This window comes from Morchella importuna (assembly GCF_003444635.1).
Source record: "Morchella importuna strain M04M26 chromosome Unknown Morimp01GS008, whole genome shotgun sequence".
Taxonomy (NCBI): Eukaryota; Fungi; Ascomycota; class Pezizomycetes; order Pezizales; family Morchellaceae; genus Morchella; species Morchella importuna.
Window position 1 is genome coordinate 380,979 of NW_025763405.1, and position 22,035 is coordinate 403,013.

At 46.5% G+C, this 22,035-nt stretch overlaps 8 protein-coding genes across 8 annotated transcripts; 4 read left to right on the top strand and 4 right to left on the bottom strand.

The window, feature by feature from the left end:
• Window positions 1-5,532: 5,532 nt before the first annotated feature.
• On the bottom strand, window positions 5,533-7,390 carry LAJ45_03611 (uncharacterized protein; the record flags this gene model as incomplete). Its single annotated transcript, XM_046113196.1, has 5 exons — window positions 5,533-6,252; window positions 6,478-6,726; window positions 6,786-6,893; window positions 6,941-7,234; window positions 7,286-7,390. 5 exons carry the CDS (start codon window positions 7,388-7,390, stop codon window positions 5,533-5,535), a joined length of 1,476 nt encoding a protein of 491 aa, XP_045973489.1.
• Window positions 7,391-9,241: 1,851 nt separating this feature from the next.
• On the top strand, window positions 9,242-9,818 carry LAJ45_03612 (uncharacterized protein; the record flags this gene model as incomplete). Its single annotated transcript, XM_046113197.1, has 2 exons — window positions 9,242-9,260; window positions 9,319-9,818. 2 exons carry the CDS (start codon window positions 9,242-9,244, stop codon window positions 9,816-9,818), a joined length of 519 nt encoding a protein of 172 aa, XP_045973490.1.
• A 1,807-nt stretch (window positions 9,819-11,625) lies between these two features.
• On the top strand, window positions 11,626-11,937 carry LAJ45_03613 (uncharacterized protein; the record flags this gene model as incomplete). Its single annotated transcript, XM_046113198.1, has 1 exon — window positions 11,626-11,937. The coding sequence occupies one exon, from the start codon at window positions 11,626-11,628 to the stop codon at window positions 11,935-11,937; it is 312 nt and encodes a 103-aa protein (XP_045973491.1).
• Window positions 11,938-12,807: 870 nt separating this feature from the next.
• On the bottom strand, window positions 12,808-13,125 carry LAJ45_03614 (uncharacterized protein; the record flags this gene model as incomplete). The annotated part of the gene is made up of 1 exon (XM_046113199.1): window positions 12,808-13,125. One exon carries the CDS (start codon window positions 13,123-13,125, stop codon window positions 12,808-12,810), a length of 318 nt encoding a protein of 105 aa, XP_045973492.1.
• Window positions 13,126-13,991: 866 nt separating this feature from the next.
• LAJ45_03615 (uncharacterized protein) lies at window positions 13,992-14,528 on the bottom strand (the record flags this gene model as incomplete). The annotated part of the gene is made up of 1 exon (XM_046113200.1): window positions 13,992-14,528. The coding sequence occupies one exon, from the start codon at window positions 14,526-14,528 to the stop codon at window positions 13,992-13,994; it is 537 nt and encodes a 178-aa protein (XP_045973493.1).
• A 290-nt stretch (window positions 14,529-14,818) lies between these two features.
• On the bottom strand, window positions 14,819-15,352 carry LAJ45_03616 (uncharacterized protein; the record flags this gene model as incomplete). Its single annotated transcript, XM_046113201.1, has 1 exon — window positions 14,819-15,352. The coding sequence occupies one exon, from the start codon at window positions 15,350-15,352 to the stop codon at window positions 14,819-14,821; it is 534 nt and encodes a 177-aa protein (XP_045973494.1).
• Window positions 15,353-17,396: 2,044 nt separating this feature from the next.
• On the top strand, window positions 17,397-17,801 carry LAJ45_03617 (uncharacterized protein; the record flags this gene model as incomplete). Its single annotated transcript, XM_046113202.1, has 1 exon — window positions 17,397-17,801. One exon carries the CDS (start codon window positions 17,397-17,399, stop codon window positions 17,799-17,801), a length of 405 nt encoding a protein of 134 aa, XP_045973495.1.
• A 2,386-nt stretch (window positions 17,802-20,187) lies between these two features.
• LAJ45_03618 (uncharacterized protein) lies at window positions 20,188-20,586 on the top strand (the record flags this gene model as incomplete). The annotated part of the gene is made up of 1 exon (XM_046113203.1): window positions 20,188-20,586. The coding sequence occupies one exon, from the start codon at window positions 20,188-20,190 to the stop codon at window positions 20,584-20,586; it is 399 nt and encodes a 132-aa protein (XP_045973496.1).
• Between the last annotated feature and the right edge of the window lie 1,449 nt (window positions 20,587-22,035).

Here is a 22,035-nt window from a genome sequence, read left to right on the forward strand (position 1 = left end):
TAACCCGGCGAGATTTAAATCCACCTACACACATAGAATCCAGTATCTAAAATTTATGCAATTAGCATGAAGCAACTGTACCTACGCCTCCAGGAAGTATAAGATGAAATAGTTTGTATCTCAGAGGCACATAGGAGAAGGTACTAGTAGTACATATAAGCTACATTGGGTAAGTAAGCAAAGCAGGCAGAGGTTTTCAGAAGACGCCTAGTATAAGACTGGCTCGATGAATATCTGAGCTGTATACCCAAAAAAACAGTCTATGGTAGTGGTATAAAATGACTGCGCCATAACTCCTTTCTTTTGTCAATGAATAAATCAATAACCTGGACATGAAAAACCATTTATGTAAGCCGGGTTCAGCCCGTTGTTAAAATTCTCCCCAAATATTTCTAAAACTAGATCAGGGGTCTGCCCTCGCTGTTCGCGTCGATCCAAGCGTTCAAAGGTACACCAATGCTATGGGTTTTGGTTTTCCGGGAATTGAATAGATGGGGGAAGACAATGCGCTGTGTGGAAGTGGCTGCCACCTTTCAGCACCGGATGCGGATAGAAGCATTGAGTGGACAGTAAAAAGAGAGAGGTAAAGACACATCTCATCCGTAACCCCATTCGCAAATGACATCGGGGGTCTTTGTTCCGATGCCACTGTAGTCCTTGTGAGGTTACCCCGCCGCCCAAGCGTTTGTTTTAGATACATTTCATATTTCCATGCACCCCACAACCTGTATAAATCAGTTTCACTCCAGCACAGCCTCTGAACCCAAGGGTAAACAGAGCACAACATCGTCTGCCCAGTCTGCCACCAGGTCCGCCGGATCGGCGACGCAAGGTGGCCACACAACCTGGCGTCTGAAAGCAATCTAAGGCCAAGTCCTTGAGTTTAAAGGTTCGCTAGATCATATCTATATGCCCCAAGTGGGAGAATATGAGAACACTATTAAGCTGAATTCAATATTTCCGCTGATCACCTTTTAAACCATGGCAAGATGGTGAGATGGCCGAGGATGTCGGGGCGCAGAAACAGTCCAGCAAAATACAGGACCAGGAGGACGTTATGCTTAATGATGTAATAATATAGTGAAGTCGGGATAGGATAGATGTGTATATCCTTAACAGTACACGTATCTCTCTCCCGGTACTGTCACCCCTGGTGTGATGCTATTGATAGGACACGTACACGACGCGATTGCGCGACTCCCACCGCTTCCCCGACTCCGACGACAACGTGGCTAGAGAAGTGCACCGAAACCGAACAGCGGTGGCAGTACTAGTAGCACCAACAGCTCCAGAGTGGCAACTGTCTTGCAAGCCCTATAATTCTTGTGTGCTAAGGAATCATTTCGAATCTAAGAGGGTATGAATGACTTGAGAGGCAAATAAGCTCCTAGTCTACACGAGAAATGGCTGCCACTCCAACGGCATCCCTTGAAAATCCTGTTATTCCGCACTTCTAATTCTTCATCAAGTCCGCAGCTTCTTTTTACCTCACGGCAATCAATATCTGAAGGAAAGCCTAGGTATTTAGGCATCAATTCCCTCCTCCCCCGGAGAGATGGTAAATTGAATCCCATCGCCCCCGACATCCCCGAAGTTACATTTGAACATCTCAATCGATATTCAATAACATTTACCTCGCGGTGGAGAGAACATACTGATGGATACCTCCGGAAAATAATATACTCTATCACCCTGTGTGCATGGAATGAAGGCGTAGGAAGTTCGCTACAATCGCTCGCACAGTCTGTGATCTCAAAATTGAAACCCACAGTGCCTGGAAAGCGATAAAACCCGTTAAATTGACGTATATATAATCCCGTTTTGCGAATGCGACGGGAGAGAGGGTTCCGGCTGTTTTCCTCTCCGCATCCAGGGAGGTCGGCGCGGCGAAAGTCCTGAAGAGAGCGCGGGTTTATAGGTTGTGGGAACTTCGGACGCGGTTGGGCTTTGATTGTAAAAATATAGCCAAACCACAAAATTAGATGATGATCGGTCGCAGGGCCCCACTGGAGATGATTGGAAGTATGAAGTATGCTATTGTGGTCCCTTGTGCATTTGGGAGGGGTAGTTAAGAGATGCGTCCTCCAGATCATGGAGGCACTTGGGGTATTCAGGAATAAAGATGTTTGTTCGCATTACTGCTGTGCGGTGACAAAAATAGTAAAGTGTGTTTCTTCTGTAGATCAGGGTCCTTACAGGCTGTGCAGGCACCTGCAACGGTGGACCTTAATCATCTTGGAAGTAAATTCCGTAAGTGCCTGTTATATTTCGTGTATTTTCTCAGGTGGCAAGCTGCGCCTCCCTTGAGAGATCGGGAGTCTCTGTCCCTCCTGTGCTCTCTCTGCGGGAGGGAGAGGGAGAGGGGGAGGGTGGTGGTGAACGCTTTGCGTAAGTATGCCTGTGTGAGTTGTACCCCACAATATACCGAACATTTCTTTCTGAGTCCGGATTAAGGACGCGTATCCTAACTTAGTAACTCTTCTTCTGCAGGGCGTGGTATCCAAAACTGTCATAAACCCCGGTCTCCCATTCTATTGTGAAACCTTCCTCTCCAATTATACTCTCGTTTTCCATATACAACCTCGGTTTATATCATAAAGGCCCAACCTCGGGGAACGAACAAACTTTTAACGCTTCTATTAGTGTTTGATAATAGAGTATATTGCTGTAAGGTATCAGGGTATCCCACCCTCTTATCTTGGTCGTAGCAAGGTATTGTATACTTCCGCGTTTCAACGGCCCAAAATAGTTACCACAACTACTTCGCAGGTAGTCACTTCTACTCCCTGTTTACCCTTTTAGCCAAGTAAGCTCCTGAAAGTAATTGAAAATATAAAGGTGGCCGGAACCCTAACCCTGCCGAAATTCCAGTTCGTACCTACCAGATACTCGTAAAACCCGAGCCCAGCAAGATTCTAGGTTCGAAGGTCCCTATTTTTTATAGACACTTTGATTCCCTTTTGTTTGAATCCGTCTTATCTCCACCTTCTGATGCCTATCCGCACGGAGGTAAGGAAAAAAAGGGGGGGGGGGGGGGGCATCAAAAGGTATTTTAATGCGGAATCGCAATCTGATAGTAGGATAGGATTAGATGAGATTATCAAACATTTCTCGAGATCATATTATGGTTTTAGGCATACTTCTCTTCCAATATATCATGTTACGATCCATCCCCCATCACATCACCATCCAAGTCCCCGGAAACATGAATTAGACGGGGAATACCCGGGCATGGGAAATAACTGAACAGGATGTCATGACCAATACACTTAGAAGAGAGAAAACTAAACTTTTGAGTTAGGTTACTCTATCAAACCATTGGAGAGCAAAAAAGGACACTCACGGCGGGTTGGATACATCTCTCCCGAGGCCTCCTAGCCTATACTGAGATGAAACAAAACTTCTATACCCGCTTAGCTTAGCCATAACCAAAACAACCTCTCCGCAAACGACAATATGGATCGTTGACCGTGGCTCATTTCTTCCCGTAAAGATTGAACTCAGGTATCCCAAGTCTTAGAGGATCAGATTGCCTGAGCGGCCCACCCACTGCAGCCAAGTTTATTCAGACCTATATCCTACATGGTGTCGACGTTCGTAAGTCAGTATATGCTTTGTGGGATATTAAGATACCCATGAGGGGGGGGGGGAGGAGTACCTCGAGCGAGTAAGTGATCTATTCCTGAAAACAGCAAATAAGAGCATTACTACCCAATAGTTAAATAAGGGAAAGTCGGAAGCTCATCCTTATCTAGAGGAAGATAGTAATAGGTGATCAAGATCTCCATCTTCTGATTGGGTGTTGTAGAGAAACTCTTGTCCGCTCTTTTTATGCAGTGAACTTGTCATGGTTGATGTTTGATAGGACATTTCCTTTATCTCCTTTGTCCACACTTCCTATTGAGTCTTATGACTTCGTCCTGTTCAGCTTAGGTACGAGGAACGCGCCTTTGATCCGCCACCGTCTCCTCTACGGCCCTCAACATCGCTCCCAGTAGCACCTCATCGTTGGCCTAAACATCAGTCCTCCGAATCCGCAACGCACCACGCCGAATATCTCTTTGGGTGCCTGAGTTGAAGGAATGGGGTAATCGCGGAGACCCCACGGAGCCTGCTACTATCTGAGGCAATCGGGAGGAGAAGGTGGGTTTCACCTCTGGCACGCGCTGGGGCCACAAAGCTGAGGAGTGTATGAGCCCTGGGATCCGCGTCCTGTCCGTAATAGCTAAGGTTCTGAACGTTCCTTCAATGAGATTATGCTTCTATGAGGGCTGATCACCATTTCAAGACAACCAATACTGAGATAGCTGGACATTTCTCGGGAATGCCTGTTAGATGAGAGGTCCTAGAACGAGGTTCTTCCGGAGGGATGATCAGGACGTGAAGATCGACAGAGCCAGATGTCCTTACCACGAGAATAGGAATCGGTGTTTATAACTCGCCAGTTTCAGCGCTTGCTGGAGTCTACTGATTGACTATGGCTGTTCTAGACTGCTCATTCCACTCTAGCGAAGCAGGTGAGGCGTAGACCGGCAATCTTAAAAGATACCGCGGATGGATTCCCGCGGCTCGTCACAACTGAGTCAATTTTATCACCTCTGATCCAGTTGATATTGCTAAGACTCGATGGATTACACCCGGGCTAGTGTTGTCTGGGCGGGTACGTCCTTTCTATACCGACACATTCGGCGATTAACGTATCATCGCACCATCGGTAGAAAAACAAGCATATTGATGGGGAGCAACTCAATGATTGAGTGATTTAGGTTTATTGGAGATAATCACAGTAAAGCTTGTCCTGCCAGCTTCACTGGCTGACGTGACGTCGCCAAAAGCCAGAAGATTCAATAAGATACGATATGATAAGCTAGATAAGATAAGATAAGATAAGATAAAATAGGATAAGCCGGACTTACATCACGACCGGCACCTCACAACTCAACGCAGCCCATAGCTGTCCTTAAATATGTTCCGGAAGTCGTACCTCCCGTTGGGATCTTCAGTGGGAATAATATTTTACGCTTTATTCTCTATACCACCATGATGACTCCGGTGTGCCTGGAGCTAAATTTACGGTACTGGTATCTGACCACCATGGATAAATTTATGTCATTCAGAGAATGATTATAACTGGTCGAGCAGCACACTTATTGCTTGATTAGAACTGTACCCCGCAGCGACACGGGCACCAACCCGATGTAAGAGAGTGGGGTGGGGTATAGGTAACTGGGACAGAGGCTAGTGGTGTTTTACTGGTATATATTAAACGGTTGGCGGAGAAAGAGGTATGACAGATGTTTGAGGTGCTGACTGAAACATGGGAGACCCTAGTTCTGAATATAAGCTAGATCACTACTACCTCTAGGGGATGCTCTTCCGTATTACAGCAATGTATTTGAATTTAAAATCACTTTTAACTAGCTAATAAGTCCCAGATCCGAGAGCATGTGTTCCACCCATTCCGTTTTAAAAACAAAAACCCCATAGTCAGCCATTGAAAAACGAAAAGAATTCCCATCTAGGGCGGGGTATTTAGATAGCCCTCAGATAATACTCGCGCTGCCACCCAACCCATTGGTCTTGACCCTCCTCGTTCAAAAGGTCCTCTTGGGCCGCGCGGACGGCATCCCGAGCAATGTTCAAAGTCTCCTCTTGTTGGGCCCAGATAGCCTCTCTCGCCCTTGCTTCAGTACTATTCTCCCCCTCCAATTCTCCCAACTCGACGTATCCTGCTCGAGTACAAGCAATCTCAGCACTCACCTGTGAGCACCAGTTATGCTCGACGACCAACTCAAGAATAAGTACGCCGACCATCTGGGGAAGGCCTTCAAGGCTTCCCATCAGCTCCGCGTCAGTATCTATAATGGAGTTCACCGGGGTACTTGGGCGAGATCCAGAAGGAATTGACGAAGAGGAACCGCTTGATGAATCTGAAGGCGGTGGGGACGGGGGTGGGGAAAGGTTCGACAAGGAGTTTGCTGGGGTCGGAGGAACAATATGGAAGCGCCCAACAGACAGAGACAACACGGCTACCATCGCTACGCGAAGCCGCTCGAGTTCAGTGAGCTGTGTGTCCGAGAGACCCATAATCTCTGGTTCGCTGGTTGTAGTAAGGCCTGAGCGGGTTGCGGAGATAGCGGAAGCCGACCCATCAGCAAGGCCCATCGCGGCGACAGGCTGGATAACGTTCAGGGGGTGGGCTGGAATAACACGAACGACACCACCTGACCGAACGACCGTATGATAAGCATGCTAGTGAACATTAGTATATGCTGAAAATACCGAGAAAAAAATGACAACTTATAAATAAAAAGGGCAGATATAAACAGACATGATATATGGAATAAGGGTTTAGAGAGATGCAGAAGCAGCACATGTGCAGAGGAGAGATTGAACGGTGGAGAAAAACAGTGGGATGTGTGAGACGTGGGGTTGACATGACTGCGGGGAACATTGAAAAGTAAATTGGAAACATACAGATTCTGGTTCGTGAAACACACCGATCTCAGTGGCCATTGACGCAATTGCGTCCAGGAATGCCGCAGCGGTTACACCATTGTTAATCTGGGTAGGAGTGGGCATCTTTAACATATATATCAGCAGAGCTCCATGTCTAACATCAAACGCCATAGTACTCACGGACTCCGTAGCACCGGTCATTCTCATGGCCAGTAGTGCCGAGTTAAGTGCCTCGATATCTGCAGTAGCACGCATAATCTCGCCAACCTTCATGATATGCCCTGTTAGCAACTTACTGAACAAAGAATGGAATCGATTGTTATTACCATAGTAGCGGTATCAAAGTGATTCCATCTTTGCACGCTTTCATGGAGCCCTGATAACACGTCGGAGGTACCGCGATGTTGAAGCTGAGGTGCCGTGTTAACGAACGTCTAGACAGTTAGCAATTATTTTCTTGCAGTGAAAAGGAGATATATACCCGTGCCGCGTGTTGGATCCTACGCAGGGTGGCCATGCGACGCTGCAAAGTGTGGACATCACTGCTCGGAGTGTCGATGGCGGTGTTTGATTGTTGGATAGGTTGCCGAGGATCAGCCAACGGAATGAGCAGGTCACCAAATGCTCCGAGACCAAGATGACTGCCGATAAGCATAGGCCCAATACTGTTAGTAGGAGCAACCCTACGGATCCTATGACGGCCATCATTCCCGGACCCGGAGAATTGAAGTGCATCATTTCCAGATTGGGGGGCATCAATAGAAGTAGTTTGAATCTACCAGGTTAGCATTTCTCGTCTGAGCATATGCTGAAGAGATAGACTTACAGTATTGATAGATCCAGATGAATTCACAATAGATGTTCCTGCTGCCATCTGCTCAGTAAGGGCAACATCAGCGGTATCTTGACCAGTATTGGTAGAATCCGACATCTCGAGAATCAGATACTGGCTATTTTAAATTAACAGGAATTAATTTGATAAAGCCTTCTGATGGAAATAGAATCAAAGCTTTTGGTCGATGGATGAAAGAGGATAGTGGTGGGGGAAAGAAAAGGAAGGAAACGAAGAAAGAAAGGAGGGGTAGATATGGACAGAAAACAACGGCCATCTATGATTGAAATTTCCCATTACACACATATATATCAGTATGGCCATACGTGTCGTCATGTATAAACACTTCGGACACATATGTGTATCTAGGCAACAGAATTTGAAAATGTACCCTATATGACGGTATCTTTGGGCATAGAAGGTAACCTGGTTGAATTCCTGGATTATCGTATTTGTTCTCCTCAAGAAGCGCAGTCTTTAATCCTTCATAATGAATACCATGTGTATCCATCATGCACTGTCATTCAAAGCCTCAAATTCAGATGTTTGAATCATCCGGAAAGAACGTGTGACTTCCATCAGTTCCACTGTTACACGTCCAGCGCACCACTTCAGCATCACAGAGCACCACCACCGCAAGAGGGTGGCCTATGGAAGCCTATCTCTCCCATTACAGTCATTATTTCTCACAGATCAGAACCACCGCGCGGGGGTACCCCTGTGATATTTTTCTCTAGCCAGACTGACAACAACCAGCGTCCTTTGCATGCATGGCAATTCTACCTCCCCCGACCTCTCCCCTAAATAATTTTAGTGATTGAACTACTTGAAAGATTCGAGGGCGCGGATATATGAGCTTGAGTTATGTGATATTTTATTCCCGGTATTTCTTAACCAAATCCCTAAAGACTAGTACCCTAGCTCCCTTCCTATTACTGGAATAAATGCATATCGAGAGTATATATACTCCAGGCCATTCCTGACCCCCGAGCCCTTACCACATACCTATACACACCTATTTTTATAGGTATTTTAGAATTTATGTACATTACATGCTCCTCCTGTTACTCGACATCTGGCTCATCGTTAGAACACAACACCAATAACAGAATTAAAAATCGATATATAGCTTTCTTTTTCCTATGAAGAAAGACTTGGAGATTGTAGGCTTGATGATTAAATCTTCTAAACCTCTCATGAAAGTTGCGGAGGTAAATAGGCCGCTGGTATGTGATGAAATCGGACGTTTAATATGCTTGTTCATAAATTTAACCCCCGGAAAGTCTCAAGATGACCACATATCTGGACAATGCAATCTCATGAGCAAGTGACCTGGAACCACGATCAAATAGGTTTACCTGTTAGTGCTGAGATCGTGCAGATTGCAAGTCTGGAATTGGAGAAGAGCGGTAGCAGTTAAGTTAGAAATATGGAAAGGTGTTCGGAAATTACGCAGAAGAGACCCAAAGCAAAGGACGGTGAAGATCTCCGGTCACCGGCGGTGCCCGCATCTTTATTTCAACAATCAAGTATAATAAGAAACTTCTTTCCGTTCATTCTTTCAAGGGACGAGATCTGCTGTTTGATGATATATCTTGTAATTTGATCAATCGATCAATTGACTGACACAGCATCCAAGAAGAACATGTGTAAGTAGGGTGTAGAACCACCACCACCACCACCACCACTACAACAACCCCTGCTCAACTTATTCTAATTGATGTTACCTAACCTATCTTCTAGTAGTACCTGATAATACACCCGTCCATAGTAGAATACTTCTATGTTTACTTTTACAGGGATACACACAGTGCAAAGTCTCAAGTGGCCGCCACTCCACCGCCAGAGTATTTAAATGCTCTTACCTTTCCTGTTCCACATCTGTTTCTCTCCCCCACACACTCCCACCCAGTAAACACACAAGCAATAACAACTATCTCACTACCCAGCATGAGTAGGACTTCCCGAGGTATTTCCATCAACAACATTAACTAATACCTTGAAGTAAGTAACTAACCATACTCAAGCCAACGTGCGTCCCTCACCAAACATCTCCCCAAGCAGGTGCGAATTCCACTCCGAGACCCTCGTGACTCCTCCGACCTCCTCCCCTCCAGTCAGCCCGCTCGCCCGTCACCATCGAATCAACAACCCCCGCCTATTCGCGCAAGGCGATCTTGGGGTCGAACTCGGCGACTTGATCCCCACCCTCAACCATTATGCCAACGATCACGCCAGAGCTGTTGCGGATCTTGCAGCCTACGTCGACGGCTGCCACGAGGATCGCAAGGTGGTGGATTGGGACTATTTCGCCTGCTTGTCGAGCGCGGTGGACGAACTCGAGGACATCATCTGGAGGATTCAGAGATGGGTTAGGACCCGCCCTCTTTTCACCAGATGGATTCATCCCGACGCGGCAAGGTTGATGCAGCCTTTTGGATGCCCGAAGTTGATTCCTGATCCCGAGGAGGAGGGGAGGTTTTATGTGATCACTCCGAACTATAATCATTATCAGCGTCACTATTAGTAAAAATCTAGTATAAGTTAGGGGCTAGAAGCCCGCTCACAGAAGTAAGGAGATTTAACGGTTATAGCCATGCTTCCCTTCTTTTACCTACCATGTCATGGAACAACCCGAGCCGCAATTCATTAGCGTCTCCACAGGCTGCCAGGTTCCTGTAGTTTCTGTAGATGAGAGCAAGAAATATGTGATAACCACTTTCCAATTTAAATAACTAGTAAAAAACAATTCCTCGTTTTTTTTTCATTCTAGCGCGCTTGTAGTTCACCCTTTTGCATCACATACACCACCGTAGGCGTGTTCATGTTTCTAGAATATTGCGTAACTAAGCACATATACAGCTTGTTCAGTCGACGAGGATAGCGGTCCAAGCGCTGCGCCGAGGCTCCGGACCGAGTGATCGTTCATGAAGAAGGTGGTCAACCTTAGTGAGTCTTGGCAGAAATCTTCCCACCACTCTCACTGAGAAGTCCGTTACTTTATTCACCTTGTCAATATTTCTTTGACCCTTGCTAAGAGCGAAGGCGATCCACACTTCGGTTCTCTCCCTCTCAACACAGCACGGGAGTCATGTATTCTCACTCGCAGCTAAGTGTAGATTGTGAAGAACCTTTTAATATAATAACCTCTCATATATAGGTACACAGATGCAATTGTAAGCTTCTAGAAGTGACTGACGGGTGAAACCCTTCGGGGACCACGCCGACCGGCAAGATGGTATCCGGGGTGTTGGCAACATGATTCGAACCTGAATACGAACCTATTTTTACATGGAGCATCGTGTTAGCCCCGAATTTGTTTCCACAGATAAAGCTCAAGGGTCTAGATAAAACAAAATTTCGCTTTTGGCTTGGGACTAGCTAGCACTTGTTCCGGAGAATCAGAATATTACTCCAAATTACATCCACCAACGTTCTCTAAGTGAGCACAGCATCGTAGCAAAGAATGTGAACCACAAAAGAAGGAAACAAAGTTAATGAAAGGTTGTATTTATCATCCCGATAACACCACTTATTCGGAAATACTTTTCTTTATATACGAAGGCCGAAGTTTCGGGTATGACGTAGGCGCATGCATGTGGGACGAAAAATGTTTCTTGTCCTTTAGCCGGCGGGTTCCGAGGAGGGGACACGATTAAGACTCAACCTCCCTATCCAGCCTTAGAGCCATGCATCAATGCCGCCAAAGAAAACCAAATAGATCGAAAACCAACACCAATGGACTTACTTGTCACTTTACAACTGTCAACAGAAACTTCTTCCGGCCGGGAATTCTCATGTCAATCATCCGACGAAAGCCAAGCCTAATAGTATCCACCTGCATCTGAAACATGCAAACCTATGACACCACCACTACCTGTAACCTCAAATTTCCCGGCGGGCGTGAAAGCCAGAGAATGGACAAACTCAAACAGGGCACCATGATATACATATGAGAATTCCTTCCATTCCCGCTCTGTCTCGATCTCATCCTAAATCCCGTGTACAGCACAGGAAGACAACGAAAGGGCTACCCTGCAGCCTTTCTCCACATTCGTTCAACCACGCTTCAGTGTTGATTGCTTCGAATTCATAATCCACGGTCTTTACATCTAAACCAAAAAATATTTTTATTTCTTTCCTTTTAAAGTGTCTTCCTCCACGCCCGCGGGCACTGAGGCAGCGGCCGGATCCGCTGCCAACACTGTGACCGAAAAGGCTTTGAGCAGCAGCCCTACTGTACAATTCCCTAACACTAGACTGTCAGAATTCTGTGCTAAAAGGCTGCCCAGGAAAACACTGCCCAGGAAGCCAACATCGGCACCTCCGACGAGATGGAGGTCGCACGCCTAATCCAAGAGTACGACAAACAGGAAGGTACCTGCGACATCAGCAGTTACGAGCACGATATTGACGACGAATACCTTCCCGACCTTGCTCTCATACACCCGGACGAGGAGGATTCTTGCCACCTTCAAAACGCGTTCAGTTCTGGGAACTCCTTGGATGCCTGTGCGACCCTTGACCAGCATCGTCGCCACCTCCGTAGGCAGGAACTGTACATCGGAGGTGGGGGCCTCCCGACTATCGTTGAGGAGGAAAAAGAAGAATTGGATGAGGGGGAGGCCAGGGGTAGGAGGTGTTGATGGTTTCAATGCTGTCGTTGTGCAGTTAGGTGATTAGGCTCGAAATCTCTAACAAAACGTTTTTATAATTCTTTCTGCTGACGTTGATTTTAAGGGTTGGGGTAATGTGGTCCGGTCTTGTTGGTGATAACGCTAGGTTTTGAAGTGGCACTTGTGTCCGTTATTTCAGCTTCCTGCATATTACCTCTGTCACTCCTTCGAGCTGCGAGACACATATAACTCTTCGAGACAAAAAATGAATAAACACTGTATTCGGCGGGTTTTAGCGTGGAGAATTTTAATAAATGTTTAATAGTAATGATAAGAAACGAAAGGTCAATAGTTAAATGAATCTCTAAGATCATGACTTACAACTCAAGCTTCGGCCGACATTAAGGGTTCCTAGAGGCTAGAGCCTGGTAAAATAGAGTTCTAATTTCAGTTGCATCTGCGAATCAACAAGATAATGAAAGCAAGACATCGAGAGGAGAATAACCAGGCAGCTCCCTTTCTTTATTCACGGATAGTATCAGACATTGTACGATGGTTGGTCCGAAAATTATATAAAATAGCTAAAAGGAAATATGTGTAATCCTGCAGCGATGGCGAGGCGGAGAGAGGAAGACCGCTCAATACCTCACAGTAATTATTAGGAAGATTATGACCACAGAATTATTATTGCGAAAAGAGCTTTTGATTACTACCTAACCAGCAGCTCCTCTGAACACCTCATCCGTACTTATTCCCGAGGTATATTCCAGAAAGTATGATTCCCCATAATAACATGCAACCATTGCTACCCATCTAGCCATTCCCCTTTTTATACTCTGATTTTATGAACCTTTCAATATAGAAAAAAAAGAAAGTAAAAAGAAAAAAAAAAATCGCTTTCTAACACCCCCAGAGCCTCTTCGCTGGCTTGCTCAGGAGCTCTCTCAACTGCTGACGGGCATCTCTAAGATCCTCCAAGAGGTCCAACCTCGCCTGGCTGATCTTCTTCTTCTCGGCATAGATGTCGATTTCCTCCAGGACACGCTCTTCTTCCTCGTCCCAGCGGAACACCTCATCACCGAAGTTGAAGTAGCCCGAGTCCAAGACTTTGCAAATATCCTCGTACTTCTTGTCAAGACGGTCTCCTTCCTTGATCATGAGCGGGATTCGACGTCTCAAGCCAGCAATGACGATAAGACGAAGCTCGGGGTACATCATTTTGGTGGATGGATAGACGGACGGGTTATCGATTATTGATGGAAAGGATGAATAGGCTGTGGCTTAATGGCTGTTAGCAGATAGAAATCTATGGTGAAAAAAATAGGATGAATACGGATAATAGAAGTTGTTCTTAGGATACACCTTCAGCGGAAGCTTGCTTTTTTCAGTGGTGATCAGGAACGTTGGACCTTTTAATGTAACGAGGGCTATTTATATGAGTCACCCATTTCCGATGCGTTCTTCATAGAAAGGAGAATAATCATAGAATGGAAAAAATGAGCAGACACCTGGATGGTAGATGATAACTTACTTTCTTGATTGTTTGTTGTTTGAATTCGGTGAAGAAACTTTGGCAGTTGGCTGTTGGCTGTTGCCCTCACGGTTGAATGTAAGGTAGAGATCCACAGTGGGAATAAATGCTGGCTAGATATTTATAGGCCAGTGGCAATTTAAAGTTTCTCGCATGCCAAGCTGAAATCCATGTACCCTTGAGTTCTCAATCGATTTCTTGGTTGACTGAGGTTTCCTTCTGGGTCTGATGTTAGTTGAGATATCATACCTGGATCGATAGGCTGGTGGTACGTCATCGTTCTAGACGGACGGGTGCTATGCTTCACATTCTCGCATGCGCTGCGGTCTTAGTATCTATGAGTTCATGTTTTTCAGAGGCCATGATGCATTATCCTGCAGCCAGATGTACTCTGCTCCTGATGCTAGGAATTGCTGTTATCTTGTGGAAAACACAGATTCATAAAGCTGGCATCTTTCCTAAACGTCGCTCAAACAATGGAAGACCAGACGTGAAGAATCTATATTTACAATCGACTCTAACTTCTTAATAAGCCTTCATCTCACTGTTCCAGCTAAAAGAAGTTCTCCGATGCATCGAAGCCATCCATCATCATCTTCGGCCCGTCCGCTTCCCTGACGAACACCTCAGCGTTCCATCTTCTCCCGGCGGTGAAGAATCGATCCCATCCGCTCTTGGTTTTCAGTATATCGAGCTCTTCTTTCAACCTTTTTTCCTCCTTCTGTAGCACGCTAACCTTCTCCATCATCCACTTGTAGTTGTCATGTAACATCTGAACGAGGTCTTTAAGAGCCATCTCATTCGTGGTGAGGGTGCCGAGACTTGATGCGGGGCGATCTGCCGTGGAGCTGGGGTCTTCTTGGTTTTCGCGTGAGGCGATGAACCTGTTCAAGCGGGCCCTGTGGTAGTTCTTGAGATGCTCTTCGTAGGTTGACCACTGGGTTGATATATCCTCTTGGTGGATGCCCATCAATTTTCGAACCTCCATGAGACGTCCGGTGATATACGGGATGCGGGAAGCAGTTGAGGAGGGACCTGAATACTGGGTCTCGGGGGTGGGGACGAGAAATGAGCTGGTCTGGGAATTCATTTTGAGGGGTATGTTATGTCTTTGGTACAGTCTGCTGGTGGATATTGATGTGGGTGATCCGAAGGATTTTCCCACTGCCCGATATTGATGGTTACTTATTTCTAGCTGTTGTGGCCTGGATGGATATATGGGCTGGGCACGAGCAGGGATTTGCAATTTCCAAGGTATGTTTACACTCCCATTATATTATACCTAGTGAAATAGAGTTGAGATTTAATTTATTGATAAAAACCTAGGTAATATAAGACCATTTCTCCAAATTATCTTCCCCTTAAGCACAGAGATACTCTTCACAAGATCCCCTCCATCTCGGCAGCGCCGGCAGCCAGAACAAGTTCCTCCGACCTTCTCTTTAACAGCTCAGCTCTCAGCTTTATCACCATGTTTGGCTTTCTCAACTCTTCCTTCTTTTTGTTGATCGCCTCCAACTCTTTGGTCAACCTGTGCTCTTCTTTCTTAAGAACGCCAATCTTTTCAGCCATCCATTGGTAGTTTTCGGAGACCATTACGACCAGTTCCCTCAGGGTCAACTCCTTCTCCGCCAGGGCCTTAACCTTTAAGGATAATTGGAATGGTGTGAGGCTACTGTGTTCGGTAGATGTGTTGGCCGCTCTGCAAAGCTCGAACCGCACTTCCCGATAGCGCTCCAGTTGCTTCTTGTAGGTTTTCTTCCGTGTCGGCTGGTCATCTTGGTGGATGTCGATCATCAGTCGAAGCTCGTGAAGGCGTGCGGTAATTTGTTGACTCCGGGGGACAGACAAAGTAGTGACCATGGGGATGCTATTCTGTGGAAGGTTGAAGACACGACCGGAGTTGGAATCCATTTTGGAAATGGTTGTTGATGGAGAATTTTGGTTGTTACAGGGGGTTATTGTTTTCAGTGGTTTCTGAACTGATGCTGGGTCGGTTAATGGTTTACTTTATAGTCCTACGGCTGCTTGAGTGATGGGAGACATCACCGGGTTTTGCACCCTAACCTCTCCCTTAGGTCACTGGTACCTGTGTATTCTGGGTGAAAATGCGCCAAGGTTTACAATCCTCTGCCTCTAGTTTGTGCTTAATTTTCTCTTTCTAGGAGCTGACTATACAATAGCCGCACCTGGGGATGATTATCGGGAAACTTTCTGTATATATCATGATCCCTTATGGTGCTTCATCCCCTCCAAAGCCACATCAATAGTTCAAAGAGCGCAATAGTCTGTATCCGTAACCCTTACCCACATCACTCAAATATCATATGGCGGTGTGACGAATCGATGGCAAACACATTAGAAAACATTCACATCTTACAAGATTTATTCTATGGGTACCTCCCTCCCCCTGTAGTCTCCTGAATCAATGCTCATATACCAGAATTGATCAATAAACAAGTTAAAGGCGGCTGTGAAAACCTTCCCCTCGTGGGACGAGGTTAATTGACAAACAGCAAACACCGACCGAAGACAAAATTCTATCAGAAAAATAGAAAAAGAAGAGAGTATCCATGTTCATTTTTCAATGAGGAGATTGCGGGCACATCCACCCCACGCCCCACGCACCAACACGTACACGCCGATGGAAAATTGAAGAGCCGGCAAAGACACGCAGAAGCAGCGCATTTCGTACGAGGTATCGATCAGTCAATTAATTCATCGATATTCCTCTTGTTTTTCTCGGACCCAGCTGGCCTACCTGTTAGCAATCATTATCCATTCCCTACTTTGTGAAGATACGCACTCAACATCGTTGCTAACCCTGCAGTTTTGGTTCCTCACATCTTCATTGCCGCCCATTTTATGCCTGGATACACGTCTCACATCGCTTGCACAACCGGTCACTACATTTATTTAGAGTCCGTCCCATCGGCTATGAAAGTCAGCTCAGGCCAGCAGCCAAACCGCTTTCTCTGGGATGAGATAGAGCAGATATAGAAGATACTTAACTGAAAACGTGGGAGTTTCTGTATTCTGGTAACTCTATATGGGTGACAATCTGAAAAGCTTGACTTGCAAGGCAACAGGTGCAATTTTCGCTACCAAAACGCCGATGCCGACAATGAGAATCTCGAGGTGATAGCCACGAGACAGACATTTGGCTATTAGGGCTTTGGGAGAGCATCTTCTCGGGTCGCAAAACAATCGAACGATTGGCTGAGGGATGATTAAGAGTGAAAATACTCGAACCTCTAAGCCAAGGACTCCCAGATCGGCATCCGTATATTAACACACGAGGCCCATTCAAGGTGAGATTTGTTCCCGGGGGCTGGTGTGCCTGTCTCCCGGATGTTCCGGGGGAGAAACATCCTTCCTGCAATGAAACGGGAATGGGGAGATGCGGTGAACTGTAAGAGGCAGTAGAGCAGACACACAGGCTCTGGGATTGGGACATTCATGAGCAGCCAAAATGTAAAGCCATTGTAATACCTATTTCATGGAGTGGGGGTCCTTGCTCTCTCAATCACAACTCTGAAATAATTCTATCTCTTTAGGATTTTACTCAATTCAGATATATAATTTAAATCAAACATCATTGGTTCCGTGTTAGGAATCATTTTATTTCGGAGAGTTCTTACAATCTTTGGGAGATTCTGGTGCAAGTACTTAGTCGGTTTTGAATATTAAACACCAGAAACTATCGATCTCCGGGCACTTTGGTCGACATCTTTAAACTGAGGTAGCCGGGCTTGGCCTTTTGGAATAAAAGGACATCTACAACAATTCTGCCGAGAGCATTACCGCCAGCGCTGGAAAATCTCGAACAGCTCAAACCCAACAAATCTTCCAAAACAGCAAATAAGGTACAGTATATCCATGAATACCCCTCCATCTCATATCTCAACCACCAAGCCCGACTATCATACAGTAACTCACAAATCTCCACAGTTCCTAAATGACAACTCCCGCGGCCCCGAAAAGGCCATGCACCGCCCCGCCAGGGTCCAGCCTCGAAGCCGCTCTCAAGAAGTACCTCTTCCTGCACAAAGAATACAGCGACCTCCATGCCCACTGGACGGACCTCCGCCTCATCCACCTGCGTCTCCACAAAGAATACGATTTCCGTCTGGACCCGAGCCTGGCCGTCTCCATCGATGATCCGTCGGCGAACCTCAACCCGCAAAATCTCCCCTTTCTGTTGGAGGATTACGCGTCCAAGGCGGAGAACCTCCTCGATAGGGTTGTCGCGACCGCGGAGGCAGCGAACGACGTCAACGACCGCTGCTTGGAGATCCTAGCGGCGTCGGATAAGGCGAAAGCCGAGTGGGTGGCGCTGGGGGGGAGGTTTGAGGGTGAATAGTGGACGGGGAAGGCTGGCAGCGACTGAGGTTAACAGCGGTGGTGCAGGGGTGAAATGTTCGAGTAGGATACCAACTTACTCGAGTGGTTTGCGCAACTGCGGGTTCGATGGTTTAAATAGAGCTATTAGCGTTGGGGTTACTAGTTATTCTTACTCTAGGCTTTTCCCTTTGTGTGACTATACAAATCAAGAGATAAAATATAAACAAACCTTCAATCGCTGTGGACCGATTATTAACCCTAGCAGAGTATGTAGTGAAGGAGTCATCGAAAGAGGAGCCCAATTCAGCGAAAGGTAATCAGACCATTCCCAACCATTGCAGTGTCGCGTTAGGAATAAATAAATTGGTTATGACGGCGATTCCCTTGGGCTGCTATCTCGTTCAGCACGCACACCCCCCTACGATAGCGATAATTGATTTTGCGGAGGGGTCTGAGGTGACACTGTTTTCGGTATACGTGCTCTACAGCACGCATGATGCAAGATGACACTGTTCTGTATGATTCAACATGCATACATACAAGTATATGGATGGCTGAGCAATCATAACTGGGTTAAACAAAAAAACAAAAAAACAAAGAGCAATAACATCGAAGGGTCAAAGGGAGGGTTAGGGTTCTGCTGCATCTTGGCACGCTGCCAAGCTCATTATCAGTTCTAGCACTATAGGCGGGTGGTCTAGTGGATAGACTGCTCGTCAACACCGAGCGTACCCAGGATACAACCACACACACATAACGTCCTGGGTGCAAACTAGGGGTGGGGGTAGCATTCGCAAATGTCTTGATAAGTCGGGGCAGTACCTTTTGTAGTTTTGTACCTTTTGTAGTTTTACAGAACGCTTTGTTCTTTTGTTCTTTTCCCGCACGCATTTAATTTGCGCCCTCTGCGTGTCATCTTGCGCCATGTATTATTACGGATTTTATGAAAGTCCGCCTGGCGGGAGAGCATCATAGACTATCACTCGTTTTCGCGACGCGAGGCACGCTAATCAAACACCCAAATTCCTGTATGGAAATTACGCAACGTGTCTTTACACGAGTGACAAAAATATTTGCTTGAAGGAGTGGTCTTCGACGTTCTCTTAATGCTCTCGAGGTCTCACCGTCTCCAGAAATTAACCCCTTCACAGGAGAAAGATCAGCACTCGATCGCTACAAGACACCATCCCGTATAATAAAACACCCCATAACCTCATATTACCGATCCTACCTTCACTAACACAGATCATGATCACAGCCGTCTCGAGGGGCATTATTCCATGATCAGAAACCCCTCACTCCAGCTGCATGATGGTCCATGCTCAGATTGTGGCAGTGAAGCAGGTAGGGTCAAGGCTGCGACATGTGGGTCTACTGGAAATCTCAATGAAATTTTGGCAGGTCTCTCTTGATCATTTGCGCTCAGATGATATGATTACAACTTAAGTTTCTTCCTCTATTGTCATCATTCTCTCTACGACCCCAATGCTGGCTTATTATGATGCCGCAAATTTCATTTAGCTATAACAGGTAAATAAGTGCAACTTCTCCACCCTCTTACTCATGAGGTCAGTTGGAAAATCGTTATCTGTCACTCTTTACCCTCCTCTTCGCCTCTTAACATTTCTGCGGAGCCTGGAATGACCGCCGGGCGGGCCACCGACTACCTCACGTTTACAACTATGTGTAGTGAGTGAGATTGCATGGAGTATATAGTATAATGTCTATTGAAAGACAATGATTCTGGGATTCCGTGGTTTCAATTCCCGGCAGCTAGTGCTATATCAATCTGCTTTCAATGGAGATTGCCTCGATAGGGTTAGGGGTCCCGCTGGTTCCTTTGAAGCCTGCGCCAGTGAATTATTGTTATCCTCAAAAGATGCTTGCCTCGTTTCAGATACCTGGAAACTGATGTAGGTGTTATCTAAGAGCTATACCCTTGAGCTTCCTCGATATGACTGACACCAGGTATCGACGGAAGAACCACGGGGCCCGAGTTGAATCCTCATCCTCATGGTTTCTCCCTTCAGAGCTCTAATCTCCAGTGCCCCCGTAGACTTATGCCTTTAAAAACCATCGTCGATAGGGTATTTCCTTTGTACATGAGCGTCCAACCCCCACTGGATATGTCTTGCTAGCGTTGCGAAATGCAAAGGTGAGGAGGCAATTCTATGTGGAGATCTATCAACCTAGGCTCCACTCATACCGATTTTCCCATTAGCCATTTCCAGTAACATGTTTGCCGCAACAGTATGCCTCGTCTAATCCCACACAATTCCTCCTTCCCTTCACCCACCACATACAACCCATACGACAACGGCTGTCAAAAAACAATACTGTAAGCCTTCCCCCCCTCCCCCTCGACCTCCCTCTAACCCACCTCCGTAGAAACTTCCCCCACGGCAATGCCACCAACCTACAGCGCAATGACCGCCCATCTCCTCGATGCCCTCAAGGCGTGCGACCCCCTCCTCATTCTCTGGACCGCCCTCGACAAGCTCCAAACTAAGCTCACCGCCGACCTGGCGAACCTCGAGGACGAAACTAGGCGTGCATTATTGTCTACGATGCTCGCGGGAGTGGCAAAGGCGAAGGAAGCGCAGTGGTTGAAGGTTGAGACGGCGTGGGACAAGGTTGTGAAGGCGAGGGCGGCGTTGGGGGATATGGAGAGCGGATGGGGGAAGAGGAGGGCGCTGCGTCAGCGGAGAGCTGTGGAAGGCGGTGTGGAGGGAGGAAAGGTCGAGGGGAGGTATCGCATCGCGAAGGGGTGTTGGGTTGGGGAAGAGAGGAAAAATGATCTGTAGCCTGTTGTGTGGTCAATAAAGAAACAATGGAGTAGTGGTTGGGGAGTACATGTAGTTGTCTTGAGTTATAGTCTCCATGTAACTCTAGCGTTGTTTTCATGCACGGGCCATCTTGATCTAACTGAATGTATTATCGCTCGGTGCCACCAGCGGGATTTACCGATACGTAGACAGAAGCCAGGGGACGAAAGCTTGTTTGAACGTCATGTCTTAAATGCTTTCATCCTTCATTTCCCGTCTGTGTCAAAATCACCTCCACAAATTGAGAATTCATCAGCGACCAAACAGCAAGATATCTCAATACCATGTCTCCCCTCCTTATAACTAATGATAGATTCATACTCGGGAGACCATCGTGGACAGGGCTAGATGTCGCGGACAGGGCTAGACGGTGGATTTACTCGTTTACCAACTAAAAAAACCAGGAAATTCAGCTACTCAGTGCAGGGGTCATTTATATGGAGTGGTGGTGGCCCCTAACACAAATTCTCCCTATCTCAGGCGTTTACATATTCTAGCCTTCCAAGGAGCTAGCACCCATTACACGACATTCTAGGATATATGCTTCGAGGATCTCAATGACCTCGTGCACACAGAATTGAAAATATGGATCCATCAATATTAGACACTGATATCAAGGCCTCCAGTGCTAGGGTTTACCTTTGATGTAATCCTGGAGGAATACACATCTTACTTTCGAAGGGAATATATTCGGAAAAGCAAATTTCATCCAAGCCTGTCGTACTGACCTTTGAAATGAAGCGCGGGATGAGGGTGCCTCGTTCTTGAAAGGGTTTGTTCCGATCCGTTGACCAAGACGTCGATTTGGTCAAGTGCGCGCACAATTCCTCAGGATTGATGGATAGGGTGATCCCTTCAAAATGCCCATGTTATGATGAATAGGGCGCCCCATTAAACAAGCTTGCGTAATATCTCTACCCCAAGGATCAAGTACACCCATATTCGAAAAGTACGTATTGGCACCCAGGGCGTAGGGACGAGAGCACTGCCTCGAGGAGCCCAAGGCATGGGGGTCAACGAGGTAAGCATGCTCGAGGTTTAGTTAATCATTTATTCCAAGAAAATATTGTTTTGGCGAATCCAAATATGGGCACTATCAGCCCGGAGCCATGAGCTGAAGCACCTCGAGGCATCACCTAGAATATCTTTTTACGAGCAAGCAAAGGCATGGATCACACGAGGGAGAGGCACTTCGAGGTATCTGAACTAATTGACAAACTCGCTGGAGGGAAATATTATCTAGCGTAAAGTATACGCCGGAAATTGCCACTTGATCATTGGGTCAATAATCCATCAAGACGCCCATTTGGCCAAGGGGTCGCCCCGTCCATCATCTTGCTCGATAGGGCGCACACTTGACCAAATATACGTCTTGGTCAACGGATCAGAACAGGTTCGTCTCATATAACCCGGTGGGGAGCAGGAAGT